Source organism: Acomys minous (genome assembly GCF_964271855.1).
Source record: "Acomys minous genome assembly, chromosome: 2".
Classification (NCBI taxonomy): domain Eukaryota; kingdom Metazoa; phylum Chordata; class Mammalia; order Rodentia; family Muridae; genus Acomys; species Acomys minous.
The window spans coordinates 5,777,241-5,793,484 of NC_140484.1; the positions used below are offsets into that span (position 1 = coordinate 5,777,241).

Below are 16,244 nucleotides of genomic sequence, written 5' to 3' on the forward strand. Positions count from 1 at the left end.
GATGCTGACAGAATATCGCGCTTCCATCTTCAAAGAAAGGAAGTGATTAGTATGTTATCATTACCATTCAAAACGTGATTTCCTTATTCCCTCCCGGCATAGGTGACACATCTGAGATGCGGCCAGACGTTAGAGGCAGCTAAAGCCACATCAAAGCTTTCCTTGAAAAATTTTTGGGGGAAGGGTGGGGGGGAATCATTAAAACAATGCTTAGAACAGAGAGGAAGGACCTGATGTGAAGGTCAGAAAGCGGTAAGAGCAGCCTATAATAATTAATAGAGTTGTCTAATATACAGTGCAGAAATTAAGGGAAATATTGTCCCTACTCCTGGAAAATAAAAGAAATAAATAAAATGGAGGAAGGGAGTGAAAAAGCTTCTATGTCACAAAACAGCAAAGTCACTGAAAGCTGCAACTGAGGAAAAGAAGAGCCGTGGTGCTTATGTGTTTGGCATGATTGTTTCCAAATAAAACTTAATACTGCTAAAGCTAGCCAAAAATCGTCTTTATCTTTGACTCTCCTTACAGACAGAGTCTGGGAGTAAAGACTGCTCTTCTCTCCCCTGAATATTGTTTTCTACCTAAACAAACGATGTCAAACTGGTTAATTCTCTAAAGAAGTGTATCAGTCCAATCCAAGAAAGCAAGCACAACTCTGAATTTTAAATTCAGATGAAGATAATTTTGGGCTTATTTTCATGTATAAAGTCCTAAATTCAATGCAGACATTTAGTTTACTTGAAAAATTTTTTAAAAATTATATATTTTTTAAATACTGGAATTGGATCTTCTATGCTAATATATGATGGAAAAATAAAAGCATGCTAACCACATGCAGAACCAAGTATTTAAATATGAAACAATTTGGGGGATTCTAGAGCTAAACAAGGAAGCAAACTGCGCAGATGAACACTAAACACTGCACATGCTGAACTCAATAATGGAAGCAACTGCTTCTTCCGGAGACTTTCATTTTTCCAGAGAAAAATCTGCACCCAAGAGGATGATCAGTCTATGGGCAGCTTCCCAGCAGGGTTTCCCTTCATATTTTGAAACTTCTTCACTAAAGTCAAACTAAAATCAAGTCTTTGTAACAGCTGCGCTGTTTACATTGTTCCCTCAGCTGTGCGTCGTCGGCCGTCCTTTAAATGAAAGGAGACGCAGCACAGCGGCGCAGAGGCTTTCAACTTGCCCCACACTCCGTCCCAAACTCACTCTCTCACCCTCTTCTTGGCCCTTTTCAAAGCAGGTGAGAGGAGCTGTGCAGGAGCTTCAGACGGAGCTCAGTTTGTGTGGGGAGCTGTGCGGAGTGGGAAGATGGGCAGGCAGGGATCCAGCAGCTCGGCACAGCCAGCACCAGGTCAGCCCCCTCTGCGCTACAGCCCTGCCTCCAAGCAGACCCTGAAAAGAGCATCGCGGGGAAGGCCAGGCACACTGAGCTCCCAAACTCAGCAAAACAATGTGTCTTGGAGTAGAGAGGGTGCTTGTCTTCTAAAAGAGGTGCAAGTCAAAACCTGAGGTAGACGCCTCACTCTATGAGTCGAGACGAAGCCTGCCTAGGAAAAGAATGAGCCACCTGAACACAAGCTCAGTGGCATCATGTAATCCATAAGCATCTGTGCGACACCCAAGGCAGCGACAGACAGCATTCTTCCTGAGAGCGTCATTCTGCCACCACGTAATCTAATCCTCCTGATAAGAATTCTAGCACAGTACAGTTCCAGGAACCATCAACTGTGGCACCAAAACGGATACAACTGGTGACAAAGAAAAATAAGAGAAATTACCAAGCAATAACATATTACTAAAGAGACAGGAACATGATTTTCAGCTTTTTGTGTTAAGAGTTCCTCGGATCCTGCACCACAGCAGAACAACAATCAGACCAAAATTGCCCTGGTTATTATACCACACAGGAATATTATCCTTCAGAGTCCTGCCAATTCCCAAGCCAGAGCTCTGTGGAGTTTCTTTGCATGCATGTATGTGTGTGTATGCGTGCATGTGAGTGTGTGTGTGTACACAAGTGCATTCAAATCTATTGTTCATTTCCCCAACATTTCAATATTCAAATTCCTCAGAAAAGGAAATATACAGAACAGACAGTCCACCTCCCAGGGAAAAGAATGTTTGTGTCATCACTCATTCAGAGAGTAATCAATACTGTCACTAATTATTTAGTATATACATGTATATATATATTTCCATGCTGGGAAGGAAAAAACAAAACAAAACACGAGAGGATATTGGTGTGCTTTCAAAGAGTTGTTCTAACAACCCTTCACAAGCCTCAGTCAGAATCAACACCTCCAAAACCCACAAAACAGCCCAAACCCAGAGACCATCCAGGAAAGCTGTAGTCAATATGCTCAGCCAAGATGAAGATATAATTCAAACTACTGTTGGTGCTGTGAGTGAGAGGCGATTTTAATGGTCATACAGATTGCTATTTTATGTCCCTGTGAGAAAATAAAACTCAGTGTTACTGCTACAAATGTAATTATCTTGGAATAAGTGAATTGAAGCAGTTTTGGTGTGTTTGGCCTTCTTGGAAAACAACAAAAGGCAGAATCATTTGGCCACAGTCACTGTGCAGCTACACGGCTTTCTCCAGCACGGAGGGGGCTCAAGCAGCACAGTGGGCCTGACTACTGACTCAGGAGAAGGACAGCTCATCTGGGGGCCGCTTTCCACAGTGACGCAAGCTTTGCTGCCCTCAGATGTCCTTGTGCCAGAGCGAAGGCCCTTACAATGTGCGTGCTTCCCCATGGTGTTTTATGTGGAACCCTGGAATCTAGGGATGGAGGGAGTCGTCAGCGAAGTAACCCAGAATCACACACAACACACACAAAATATCCTACTAACGTCACTGAGAAACCAAGACAAATAAAAGAAAGCCAAAGGTAAGAGCCTGCGAAACAGCAATGCTCTGTGTCGTTTTAGGATATACCTGCATTATTCTTTTCTTTTCTGTTTTTTTGTTTTTAAAATGCTAACATTTTCTCAATGTCAACAAGAACAGTGCCCCCATAACAGGCACAGCTAGCAAACAGCTATGAGGAGTGGGCAGAGGAGGAGATTTTTAAAGTCATAAAGTCAACAGTTTTGACAAATGTACATTTCCCTGGAAAAATGAAGACAAGATTCACTTCAGATTTAGAAAATAAAATTTACAAGAAACAGTAGAACTAAGGAGGAAAAAAAAAAAAGAAGCTAGAAAATACTTACCTCTTCACGTAATTTTATCAACTGCAACATGAATGCACACCAAAAAAAAAAAAAAAAGATAAAAAGAGAAGAAATGGCAGGAAAGAAAGATCAGTTGTGTGACAGGATACAGAATTAACATTGACAATTCATCTGTTTACATGTTTAGCATTTAAAAATCACAGACAAACACATTAAAAGAACCTAAGCATAGACTACATGCAGAGGTTTTTGAACAAATAAAGATCACTTTCTCACTGTCACATTAAACAAAGAGAATAGTGTGAAATTCTCTTTTAAAGTACATCTAAGAACCATCATGAAATAAAGGGGACGACTTCATAGAAGTCTATATTATAAAAAGAAAACAAGTTTACTGCGCCTCTCTTCCAAGAATGCACAGTGAGAGGCTTTGTCTATACAAGATTCAGGGTGCTTCTCTCTTCGAAGCTTTGACAACTGATTTCAGATTCTACCAGCAAATGAAAATGATCACTAGTTTACACTTTGGCTCTAGGAAGTATTTAAAACAACAACAAAAATAACCTACTATTATTTCCTGGCTTAATACAATACTTGCACACACTGGGTCATAAAACTGCATTGGGCTAGCATTATTTCAGCTGAGAAGCCACAGCAACGCATACACAGCACCCATCACAAGACTCAATGCCAGGTTTGTGCTCTCCCTTAACAACACAGCCCTTGCTGGTGCGCTTTGACTTGACTTTTTGTTTCTTCATTTTTTAGTTATCTTCATTTTACAAACTAGGACACAGCGATGAAAGGGGCCTCTCACTGTGTATGTACTATGGTCTGCTTTCACTAAAGTCACTCAAAACTGTTCTTTCAGTTATATGTTTTCCTATGGCAACATTTTAATTCCTCTTTTTTCCTATTCCTGTACTCTGTAAGAGACATAAGCATACTCCTAGAGACCAAGAATCTACGAGCTCATGAACCTGGCCCCTTCTGCGTATGTGTCTGCCATCTAAACCAGCACCTTCGCTGCACTGTGAAACTGCCTCGGCTTCACAGTGACCAGAACAGAGCCTGTGACAAGATTAGAAGCCACATTCTAGGTTTGCAATTTGCATCCTACAGCTGATAGATAATTCTTAGACAGCCAAGTGCTGTAACATCTGTTACCACAGTTGACATGCAGGCCCATAAATTAAACAACTGCTTTGAAAAAATGTGCAATGAATGGTTCACCATAATTCTCTCTAAAAGTATCATGTTTACCATAGCCCTGGATTCTCAACACCTAACGGTGTATTAGTCTCAAATTCAAGGCTGAAAAGTGTGCACTTCGGTTTCTTCTGTTATTTCACTTATTACAAGAAAGTACTTCAAATCTAAAAGAAGGAGATTCAAATTGTCACAAACCCTTTTTAGAAAGGATTTTGGAAATTATTATATAGTGTCTCAGTCTGCACTTAACAAAAATTTAAATGTCAAACATTAACTGTGAAACGTTCAAGCCAGACAGAACATTTTTGGTTTAAGTGAAGCTTACTCCGTCCCTACCCACCCAGCTAGTGTCCCTGCTTGTCACATGGAAAGCGACAGGTTTGCTGTCTAGGGGAAGTCAAAATGTAAACTAATATACCTAGCCTATCGCATATTGGAATCTTTCTCTTTGCCAGTTGAACATCATGGGGGAAAACCACAAACACTAAATCTCAGAAAGAGATGATGTGGGAATTGATCGCACAGCTCTTTTCTTTCTGGGGTACCATTCTTAACGCTGACTATGATACTCAAAGGGCCAAAGTTTAAAATGACTTGTCAGCAATAGAGCCCACTGGGGCATGCCACCCTGCCATAAGCAAGAGTGTTTAAAAATGCTACCCATTTGCTTTTTCAATGGGTTCCACACACACAAAAAAGTTCTATCTTGTTTGTGCTGCATGGCTGCATTCAAGCTCCACACCGGATTTGTAGCTAAGCTAAGCTAGGTAATGGGAGGTTTCTAATCTTCATCTTTTTTTTTTTTTTGTGGGGGGTTGGGCAGAGAGTCACACATTGAAATAAACAAAGATGAAAATTAACAATGCTTAGAGTCCACTAAAAGTGGCGATTTGAACATCTTATCGAGTTACTGGCTCCATCATAGGCGCCATGAAAGTGTGCAAAACCATCATGTTGGCTTATGATAATCCGCATCTTTTTGGAAACAAAGATTTTTCCCCACAACCCCGCCCGGAATGTAGAATTTGATACAAGAGGTAATCTGTTCCTTTGTGGGCTGAAAAAAATCTGGTTTACGCTGGTTTGAACCAGTGGAATCTCTTGTGGTTAAGCCTTCTGCTGTGACTAAAATCAAAACTGCACTGTGGAGCATGCGAGGGTGGGTGGGTGTGCGTGAGCGCCTCTGTGTGTATGTGTGTGAGGTGCATCACGTGACTCCCAGAACTCCCGAATTTTTTTTTAAAGCTGATAACGCCACCGCTGTCTCTGTCCGCATACAGATAACGAATAAATGCTGAACTCTATTAAACGCCCTTTACACATTATCGTGGGTCGAACACACAATTTTCTGAACTTATGATGACAGTCTATTTATTTTGCTAGAAACTCCCAGCACGAATGAGCAGATTTGTGCCTGGTAATGATCTGCTCTGCCGGGGCTATATGAAATGATACCGACCTTCTTCAGATCTTGTGGAATTAAATTGACCGACTTCACCCCCTGGTCTGTAGCTGAAGTTTGACACACTTTACGCACAGCAAGCCCAAATCAGAACTTAAGAGAACCTTGTATTAAAAAATTAAGCAATCATTATCTGTTAAATATTGCTTTACCACAAAAACTTCCTCATGTTGGGAACTACTCTATTCTTTATATGTGTTTTGAATCTTCTATATAGGAATTTCTCAAAGTCACTGGATCACTATAATTTTGCATATGGCAACAGAAAGTCTATCACTGTCTAAAACAAGAACTTCAAACATTTTATTTGTCCCCATTGCCACATCCCACTCTGAAAGTCTTCTATTCTATAATCTGTTTTTTGTCTATTTTGAGATTGGTTCTCAGGAAAGGAAATGAGTTAAGAACCACTAGGCTTCTCCTTCTGACTACAGCATCCCTGTATCCAACAGCTCAACTCTGACGGAGAGTAAGCACTGCACACCGAGGACTGAGGCAACATGCTTGTCCTCAGCACTTATGGGTGCAAAGCAGATTTTGTGCCCCCCACCTTTGGTAAATCTAGGATGAGGTATATTTAATTGAATGAAATAGATATGAATCAAAAAAAGCATATAGAGAATTTAATTTAGAATACAATTAAATGTATATCGTACTGAAGACATTAAAGATACACTTGAATAAGCCTTAATAGTAGAAATAGAGGCATTTCCAACTGTGGAAGAAGTATAGAGATACCCCACAGAAAACTACTGTCATTAACAGCCAGCTACGAGACTGAAGCTACATCCATCAACATTCAGTGAGATGTCTAAGAGAGCTGACCATGGTGTCAGACAGAGAGAGAGGTCGCTGCTACTGTACCTTCACCAGGAGGCCACTGTGTGGAGGAGGCGCACAAGGCACTGGCAACGAGGTCAGTACTTTATACTGACTGTTTTCCCCTCTCATCTCTCTGTATATTTAACTGACAGATATATGCTAATTTAAGTAAAGCAACTGTGACTAATTTTGTTTATAGCCAAGCTTTATGTGTATTTAAAAGTGTATCATTAACATGTGACCAGAAGGCCTGGAAGCCAGCAGGTGGACAATCAGCATGGACACAAACTTTTTCCTGGGTGGTGGACACCTCCTTCCCTCCCTGCACACCCAGCTTCTTACCATCTGCTCTACACAAGTGCATGGGAAGCTTTTCTGTGAAGAGACCCTCGGCCTTAGCTGCTGAGTCAGGTGACACTCACAGGAGAATAAAAGGTTATTTTCAAGTGATCACATCTGAAGCCTCTGGTTAAGGGTTTGCTCTGGGTAGAGACATTTAACTTCCTACATTTTGACAAAAGGCCTCAACGCAGAAGTTAATGACTTCATCGTGGTATGGAAATTCTTCTCTGCATGGTAAAAAATTATCCAAAAAGCTTAGCATGGCTTCTTTGAACTTTCACACCTCATTGGAGTTTTAGGCTGAAAAGTTCACCTGAGTCATTCTCCGCCGTTTACATATCCTCATGACTGTAATTCGCCATGCTGTATTTAGTGAAGTGACAGTTCCTTACAACTAACTTCGGGTTCCCCAAGCACTTGCAGAATTTGTAAGTTTGATTCATATAAGTCCAGGGGAAATCTCTGCATAATCACTTTAAAGTGACAGAAATATAATTTGAAAAATTCAGAAAGTATGAGCTCAAATCTATTTCTGTGGAATATTTTTCTTTAGGCATAAAAATCATACTTCTATATATGTAAGGCTAATATTTCGGGTGCATAAGATGTCCATTAAGGAAAGTGAACACGCTGTAGGAAGGATCCTGTCAGGAAGAACATCATTACAATACGGAAGCCCGTTAGACAGGAGCACCTCCTTCTGTTCCTTCTCCATTAAGCATCAGTTTCAGATGAGGGAAAGTCTACAGCTTTCAAAAGCACTCGCATGGGAGCTGCACATAGACTTTGTTGCTGTTGTTTGCTAATGGTGATGATGATGATGATGATTTTTTTTTTTTTACAGTAGGGAAGAAAATTGTGATTCATGATCCAAGAAGCACAAGCAATTCAAATCCCGCTTAAAGAGGCAGGAACTCTTCTCTCACTCTCACATCATTTAACCTACAATGAGTGAAACCCGCCTCCCAACATTTGCTTTTGTGCTCCCCCCTTTCCCCACACCCCCAGCTGTTCTCCCATCTCAGCCAGGGAAGTTAAAGTTGCAAGTCAAACCTGAGCTGTGTCTAAACTCAGGCTGATGCCATCCAAACAGCAAAGGGGGGCGGGGGGGGGGGGCAAAGCAAGTGGCCTGCATGCTCATGTTCTGGTGGTCTGGAATGTGGTGCCGTGAACAGAAAGTCTTTCCTGCAGACTTTAGCATGTTGGATGGATGTGCTGCATCTCCTACTCTATCACAATTTTGTTTTCCCCAGTGAGTGGCGTGTGTAGGTAGACAGGCCACCCTTCCGAGAGCTGCCTTATTACACACACTCACTTCTTGCCTATGATGCTCCCTGCCACCCATCAGTCCCCGGGGTTGTGTGAGACTTCACAAAACCAGTTCTACATCAACAGCCTTAAAACACTTTTTAAAAATCATATATATTATATTGTACCTATGTGAACTTATGATGTCTGCAACATGAATTCAAAGAAAGCAGTAGGATGCTAATTAGACTCATGACACAACTGTGCCATCTAATGAGGAATGACAGACAAGTTATAAGAACCTTTTAAGAAGAAATTCTTTCAATTTTTTTTTCTATATGCAGATCTTAAGGTGCAAACAGGACTTATCCTATTGCTATTGTCACCACTGTCGTTTGGCAGAAACAGGGCAGGCCCTCTGCCCGGGCACCCACAAGCCCCACACCGCACTAGCCATTTGCATTTTGGTGAATGTATTTTTAAGAAGTGACACAATAGGAACTGGGGCTGCTGTTGAATTTTGAAAGCTTACTTTCATTTGTTTTGCTGCGAGTGTTGATTTAATTATGCAGCATTCCTCAAAGCTGCATTATATACTTTTTTTTATTCCTCTTATATGTGTTTGAGGTGAAGACCTTGGCTTTGTCTGCAAACAGCATGTTTCAAGTTATTCCTTAAGTACTAAATAATAAAGAGAAGAGAAGAAAAGAGTTTTTAAAAAGATAGCAGACAGTGATCACAAGGTAAAGGGTTAAATGTAAGATCCCCAAGAAACATTTTGAAGTTGATTAAGACTCCAGCTTTGCATTAAACAGTATCGCTTCCACATGAGTTGCTGCTAATACTGTTTGGGAGCAGCTTGAGTGCCCAGTGCGCCCGTGACCTCCCTCACCCTCCAGCCACCCACCGGGCCTCCTCATTAGCATTCTACCTGGTTCTCTGAGGAATTCCCATCATCCCCTAGGAGCTCATTCCGTACTTCGTCACTGTAGGCGATCCGTGACCTTTTCTATAAAACAAAAACAAAAAGGGAAAGAGCAAGATGAACGGTGGAAAGCAGACACAGCTCGGCATTACCGGGATCAAGGCAGACCATCTCAAACCCTCGGGAGCCCCCTAATGGAAACCTACCTGCAGAGTCCTGCAAACCTAACTCAAAGTTTCAGAGCCCATGAGCCTACTGGCAATTACAAGTTTGTTTTTAAAAAAAAAAATACTAATAATGAAAGAAATGTCTGCTTTGTGATAACGTTCTATTACTTTTCATAAGGAGACTAGAATTAATTTATTCTTCCCAATGTTTGATTTCAACAACTAAACTGGAAAAATACAGTCATATAGCTATAATTTTAAAACTTACAGATTGTAATTAAAGCAGGAGTAGATGAGAGTCTTCGGTAGGAAATGCACCATACAATTTAGAGCTCTAAAACATCTCAACTTCTAGGATGATATTCATATCACAACCCTACACTGGGATCTATATTTCATCACTGTGAAGTGATTATCCAGGAGGAGGAGGGACTGGAAGCCGTTCCCTAGCTAGCAGTGCTGCAGAGGGCCCCAACTCCTCTATGAACGATGGCCTGAGGAACAGTAATGTGGGTGAGGGAAGGGGCAGGGAGAGGGAGAAGGGGGTAGACAGACACACTGGTAAAGTAAATACAGTTCCCAATTCCAGTAACTAAAGGCGGTGGGCTTCAAGTCAACATTTTACAATGAAATGGGGTTTGCGAGGAGCCCAGCCTCACCTGTGCAGCCAGAGGGGCATGGCTGTAAGCAACTTGTACATTATCTAAATACATTTTGGAAAGCTGGGAGGCTCTGAAAACTAGTTTTGAAATGAATCTGGTTATCCGTCACTACTGCAATCTTCACTAGTTCAGGGTTAAAGGTCATTGTCGCCTTCTCTGCTTCTCAACTAATTAAGTGAAGACGGTCAATTAGAAGACGGGCAGTGGGAAGCCCTGGGCTTCTACAGTCTTGGACTTAAAGTTCTTCCTTGTTTGTCTATGATCTGGAAAAATAGGAAGCCAATTTCAGAGGACTACCTGTAATCCACAGCAGAAGGTAACAGTAAGATTTCAATTAGAGTTTTACAGTGGGCAATGAGTAATGCTGCGTGGTCTCGCTTGCCTCATTATACCTTAAAATCACAGTATTTAAAGGGACCATACACCAGAGCAACCACTGAGTTTCAGATCACTTGAAAAAGCTAGTCTTTCTCAAGTGGGCGTCTTATCTGAAGCAGAAAACACAGGACATTTTTTTAAAAAACTATTTTCTCAATTCTCCCAAGGGTGGCACATAAAAGAGAATTTGGCTTATTGCATATAATTTAGTTTACTGCTTTTCTGGATGTAATTAAGCAAATGATATGCTGGATCTAGCAGAATCCAGTTTTAAAAGGCTTACTGGAATATAAATAAACATGCATGTAACCGAGATACTTGTTTTAGAAAAATGACATAGTATCACAGAATTCTAAAGGTAACCCTCCTTCACCTGAGACTAGCATCCTGGGGGTCTGACGCTTGGCTCGGTCTCCTTCATCTTAAAATCTATCACCTCTGCATAGGCCCGAGAAAACAACACAGAGCTATAGAATAACACTTCAGTATAATGGAGTCAGAGGCACCCACCCCTGCCGGCCCACTGTCTCCCTCTTCAACATTCTTTCCTGCCAAAACATCTGCCTTAAAATTTAGAAGCTTTGGTAGGTCTCTATAAGTAGATAAATAAAACTACAGTCACGTTGCAAGGAGAAGGACAAATTAGAGACATGAGTCTCATACGTGCTCAGTAAGGACATCTATATGTGATGTCTTAAAAGTTCAGGAGTGGCCCAACGCACTCATTTGTGACCTCACCTGACATTTCTCACCACAAAGACTGTGCCTAACCTTGCTGAAGCTACTATGGACTATGCATTCCTTTGACTTCACAGAGAACAGTATCTTAAAATGCTAAGTTACAAGGTCAGCCTATTTCGTGGTCTTAGTACAATACTTAGATCACACCAAACCTCTTTGCCCGTTTGGAGATTCCCCACCATCACAGCCACAAACCAGCTAGGCAAAAGTATTTCACAGCATTAAAGGAAATGAGGACCTTTAAGGCAGGCTGTGGGATCAGAGCTGCCTTTTGCATTATTCATGTCATCACAATGGGGGACTAAAGCATTCCACAGGATGCAAAAATATCATATGGAGACTAGTTTTGTTTTCCCCCCTTTTCACCAAAATACCAACAAATTGGCATAGATTGTTCAATTACATTACGTTCTTATTTAGAGTTAGTATACTTCAAATGAAGGAGAATCTACAAACACAGAGCCCTGGATATCTAGTCTTGTTTTGGTGAGGACGCACTGCTTTTGAAAAGCAGCAATTAAGAAAGCGTTGGCTCAGCCAGCAAGGAGGATGCACCCACAGCGGAAGGGTGGTCTCTATGAAGTCACTCCTCACCACCGCAGAGGCTGGTCTTGGAGGGCTTTTCTGGATGTAATTAAGCAAATGATGTGCTGAGCGTAACAAAGTGGTCGCTGGCATGACAGACTTAAAGAACGAAAAGATATTTCATTGCAAATATCAGAAATAACTCCCCAGGAGAGCAGCACAACAATGCAAAAATAGAGCTCTGCATGGTGTTCCATTGTCCAGAAATAAAATGAATGCAGGCTGTTCTTTATTAAGAATTATATTTGGGAGCACAACACTGGTATTGTCACATAATTTCTTAATACTTGAATTTTTAAGTAAGCTGACTGTATGTAATTAACCATAATTCAGTCTTTGAAATCATCGCTGCATTGGTTGAAAACCACCAAAAAATAAAGATGAAATTCTTTTGAATGCCAAATGGCTTGTTTTAAGTATAATTGTTCCTAAAACATCAATAAGTCATATTATCTTTTTTGGAACTTTAAAAACCTCCTGCTGGATTAGGAAGTACCTACATAATACTTTAGAAGAGTCTAAGTTAATGAACGAAAGCCTTTATTGTATCTTGATAAACCTATTATTAAGACTATAAGGTCTGCACTTTAGCCAAATGCAAGCATGAGAATTTGAGCTGGAAATGTCACACGTTCAGCTACAGTTTGAAGGAACCCAATTCATAATGCATTTTATAAATAGTTAATGACTTCTATACATAAGCTAACCAGGCAAATCAAGAACTTGTCAACATTTTTAGTCTTGGTTGTCAGTTACCAGTGTCTACCGGTGCCTTATGTGTGGCTTCAGGATAAGACGTCTGAAGGTCTGTGCGGTTTGTAATCTACTGCAGTTTCTGGCCTATACCATAAGAGTGGGCAGCGTCAACTGACAGCATTTCAAACACACACATATGTGTGCACACACACTCATACTCGTTTAAGAGCAGTCCTCACTTTAGTTATGTGCTTAAGTAAAACTTACTCTTTCTATGATTTATACTTCATACTTCAAATGATACAGTTGAAAAAAAATCTATAGAATAGATATGACAAATACATGAGAATTTAACAATAGGTTTGTTTCCCCTGAGAAGCTGGGGGTACCAAGTGTCTCCCACTCCTCTAAGATGATGAGGAAAGTGAGTCTGCATTTATGAAAGTAAGAACTGTAGATATAAGGAGATATTGGTTGATATGAACAGAATGTCTATGTGCTTATCGGCTTCTAAAGCCAAGTTCAAACAGAGACACTTGCTGAGTTTGGTCTAGGAATTTGGCATGAAATAATCCATCTACTTGACCTACACTTTGACATCTCCCAATTGAGCTCAATGTGTCTGTGGGCACACACTGCAAAACTGGGAACAACATGAATTCACTTAGTGTAAATTAATTAAAATTTAGCATCTAAGCTGGGTGTGGTGGTACATACCTTTAATCCCAGCACCCAGGGAGGTAGAGGCAGGTGGAAGGCTGTGAGTTTGAGGCCAGCTTGGTCTACAAAATGAGTCCAAGACAGCCAAGGCAACACAGAGAAACCCTGTCTTAGAAAAAACAAAAACAAAACAAAAGAAAACAAATAAAAAGTTGTCATCTCTGGTACTATCTGTTGTGTAACTCTGTACCGGACACACAGTGTCTGAGTGAGGGTTCTACAGTCTACCACAAGCAAAAACATAACAATGAGGTTGGTTTATTGCTAAAGCGTATATGAGAATTTAATTTCCATGGTGTGCACATGGCAAAGCAATTGCTTAAATTGCCTCACCTGGGAATTTAATGCAATGTTATCATCAGACCAGCCACATTGTAAATAGATTTATAATGCTTTCCATGTGCTGTGCTCAGTTGCATATGAATTAAGTAATGATCTGGTATTACAATAAAATCAGCTAGTTCCCACACCTGGCAGACAGGATATTTCACTAAATTAATAGCCATACAGCTACATCACAAGGAATAGGAGAGGAAACCATCTCAAAGGCATTTGACTTGAGTCTTACATAGGAAGCAAATAACACCATGGATGGATATGTAAAATGCCACTACACTGAAAGAGCTGTTCAAGACAATCTGTTTCTAACATCTGTACTACTGAATTAAGACTTTCTCCTTCCCATTCAATCTTGGCCTAATTTCCTTCATTCAGTACTCTAATTACTAATCAGCAATCTGCAACAGTCACAAACACTGAGAAAGCGCTTCATTCTAATCTACATGCTGCAGACAGCCAAATAATTGATACAAAGTGCAATGTGGTTTTGGTGTAATGAAAGGACCAGCTTGTCCCACTTCCTAATCAAATTGGCCTATAGCAGCAATAGTTAATAGATTTCTCCATTGACTATTCACACTGGCCAGATTTTCCATTGCTTCTACCAAGTTTTTCAGGTCCTTCTATTTAATAATGCCCATGGTTACCAGGTGATATACCTATTAAAACCTGCTATGCTTTCAGAGCCAAGGAATTTAATTGTTCCAAAGAACATAACTGCTTCTGTTGTAATCAACACTGGAATATATACAGAACACCATGAAATCATATTTATTAGATAGCCATATGACTGTTTGCCATTACTTCTTACCTAATTTTATCTGGTTCTAATTATATAACATCACAGCACTGCAATGGCCAGCTAGTATGTTTGAAAATACATGTCCCTCTGGCACCAAGTATTCGATTTCTAACCACACTTCTGTTTGCCCATGGCTAGATTTATCCTTCCAGCCACAGAGTAACCCTACAAAGTTCAAATAAAGGGAAATTAAACTCATAAGCAATGGTCTGATCCCTGGCAAGTTGCTAGGATGAAGAAGCACAGGGCACTTAACAAAGTGAACACAGACAGCACCTCAGTCAGTGATCTTAACAATTACTTCACGTGGTTAGTGCATGGATTCAAATATCATAAATAAATGTAAATCTTTCTCAACACTTTGGCTGGGACAACCACAGAACATGTTCCTCTGAATACGAGTTGATGAGACGCATAGGATGCAACAACGCTGGTATACACACATGACTAAGGATACAGATTAGTGCATCCTTCCTAAAGATGCTTTTCCAACACAGCAAGAGCAGCTTGATAAATTCCACACAGTTTAACTCATTAATTCTGATACAAATGGTGTTGTAATTTCAGGTGGTTTTCAAAAATAAAAAAACCTGACTATAACTCTTCAGTATTATTAGAAGAAGTAAGTTCTAATCTTTTAAGGAATTAGTCCAGTAAGCATGTTTCTCCTTGTTCAAGAGACTGTTTAGATAGTCTAAACTTTTGAGGTAAACGTCAAGGGCCTGGTCCACGTGTTGCCATCATGTGGATGCCACTACTTGGTATCAGTGAAGGGAATATACACTCTCTTTTTTTATTACGTATTTATTTACTTGTTATTTGTGCATGTGTGTCTGTGTGTGTGTGTGTGTGTGTGTGTGTGTGTGTGTGTGTGTGTGTGTGCCTGCCATGCTGCATATGTGAAGGTCAGAAAACAACTTCCAGATGTCAGTTCTCTCCTCCTACCTGTGAATTCTAAGCAGAAACACCTCCATGGTCCAGGAATAATTTATACTTTCTATCCAGCATAAACTCACGGCTAAGGGATGACACGCACACCAGCAGAGAGGAAATGCTAACACACTCCAGCAGTAAGCACCACCAAGTGGGAAAAGCAGTTTAGCTAGAGAGCGCTAGATAATTCATTGTTCTTCAGGAAGAAGTACTAGAAAAACAGACTTAAACTTCTAAAAGTTTTTAAAAAATCATAATCATTCATTATTTTCACTTGTACTTTCAAGTATATATGACATGTTTTAAAGGGACATTTATGTTTTGGCTGTGCATTATGACATAAATTATACGTATGTGAATATTTCTATGTGTATTATGATGTTATGCATGTATGTATAAACACAGAGACTCACACACACACACCCATATGTGATCCATATGGAAAAATAATTCTTTGTGCTGTGCAGTGCTAATATAGACTTTTATTTGGACTAGGAATGTTGACCACATTGCTGCTACATCATTTAATGATTTGCAAAACAGGCAGGGCCAGAACTCGGGTAATGGCACCTCTTCATTTCCTCTCCCAGCATTTCCAAACTTGCTCTGAGATTTCCCTCTAGCACTGGTGTTTCAAAATGCCATAGGAGTTGGCTGGGATCATGGCCCCACTTGCTTGCACACATTTGTAGTTTATGACTTTTGACACTCATACTGAATACAGCGTGACCATGTCTTATAAATCATGTTAGCTTGTCGATCAACAATTTCGTTACAACAATCAGAAAATCAGGTTGTGATAGAATACACATATGTTGTTGCTAGCATCTGGAATTGTGTGAGTATGCTGTAAAAAGAACCCAGTTCTTTAAAGTCTTTCTGAGTGTAAAATAAAGTAATTCCAGAGACTTACTCTGAAATAACACCTACATTGCAAATGGCACTTAGGTGAAAGCCCGGCATCAGATACTTTGTATTATACTCAACTAGTTATCAAAGCAAGATATAAAGTAATGTAATT

The 16,244-nt window shown here is 40.3% G+C and overlaps 1 protein-coding gene across 6 annotated transcripts in view; it reads right to left on the reverse strand.

The window, feature by feature from the left end:
• The window catches only part of VTI1A (vesicle transport through interaction with t-SNAREs 1A), a 318,332-nt gene that overhangs the window by 246,286 nt on the left and 55,802 nt on the right, over positions 1 to 16,244 (reverse strand). For 4 of the 6 annotated variants that reach the window (XR_014774705.1, XM_084757820.1, XM_084757822.1 and 1 more), the window contains exons 4-5: positions 9,207 to 9,284; positions 3,229 to 3,249 (exon numbers count right to left, since the gene is read on the reverse strand). Coding sequence is in view for 5 of the 6 variants with exons in the window: in XM_084757820.1 (XP_084613946.1) it covers positions 3,229 to 3,249; positions 9,207 to 9,284 (99 nt within the window). In the remaining variant the exon portion in view is untranslated. The remainder of the gene's footprint in view (positions 1 to 3,228; positions 3,250 to 9,206; positions 9,285 to 16,244) is intronic. The other 2 variants (XM_084757824.1, XM_084757821.1) reach the window with 1 other exon arrangement.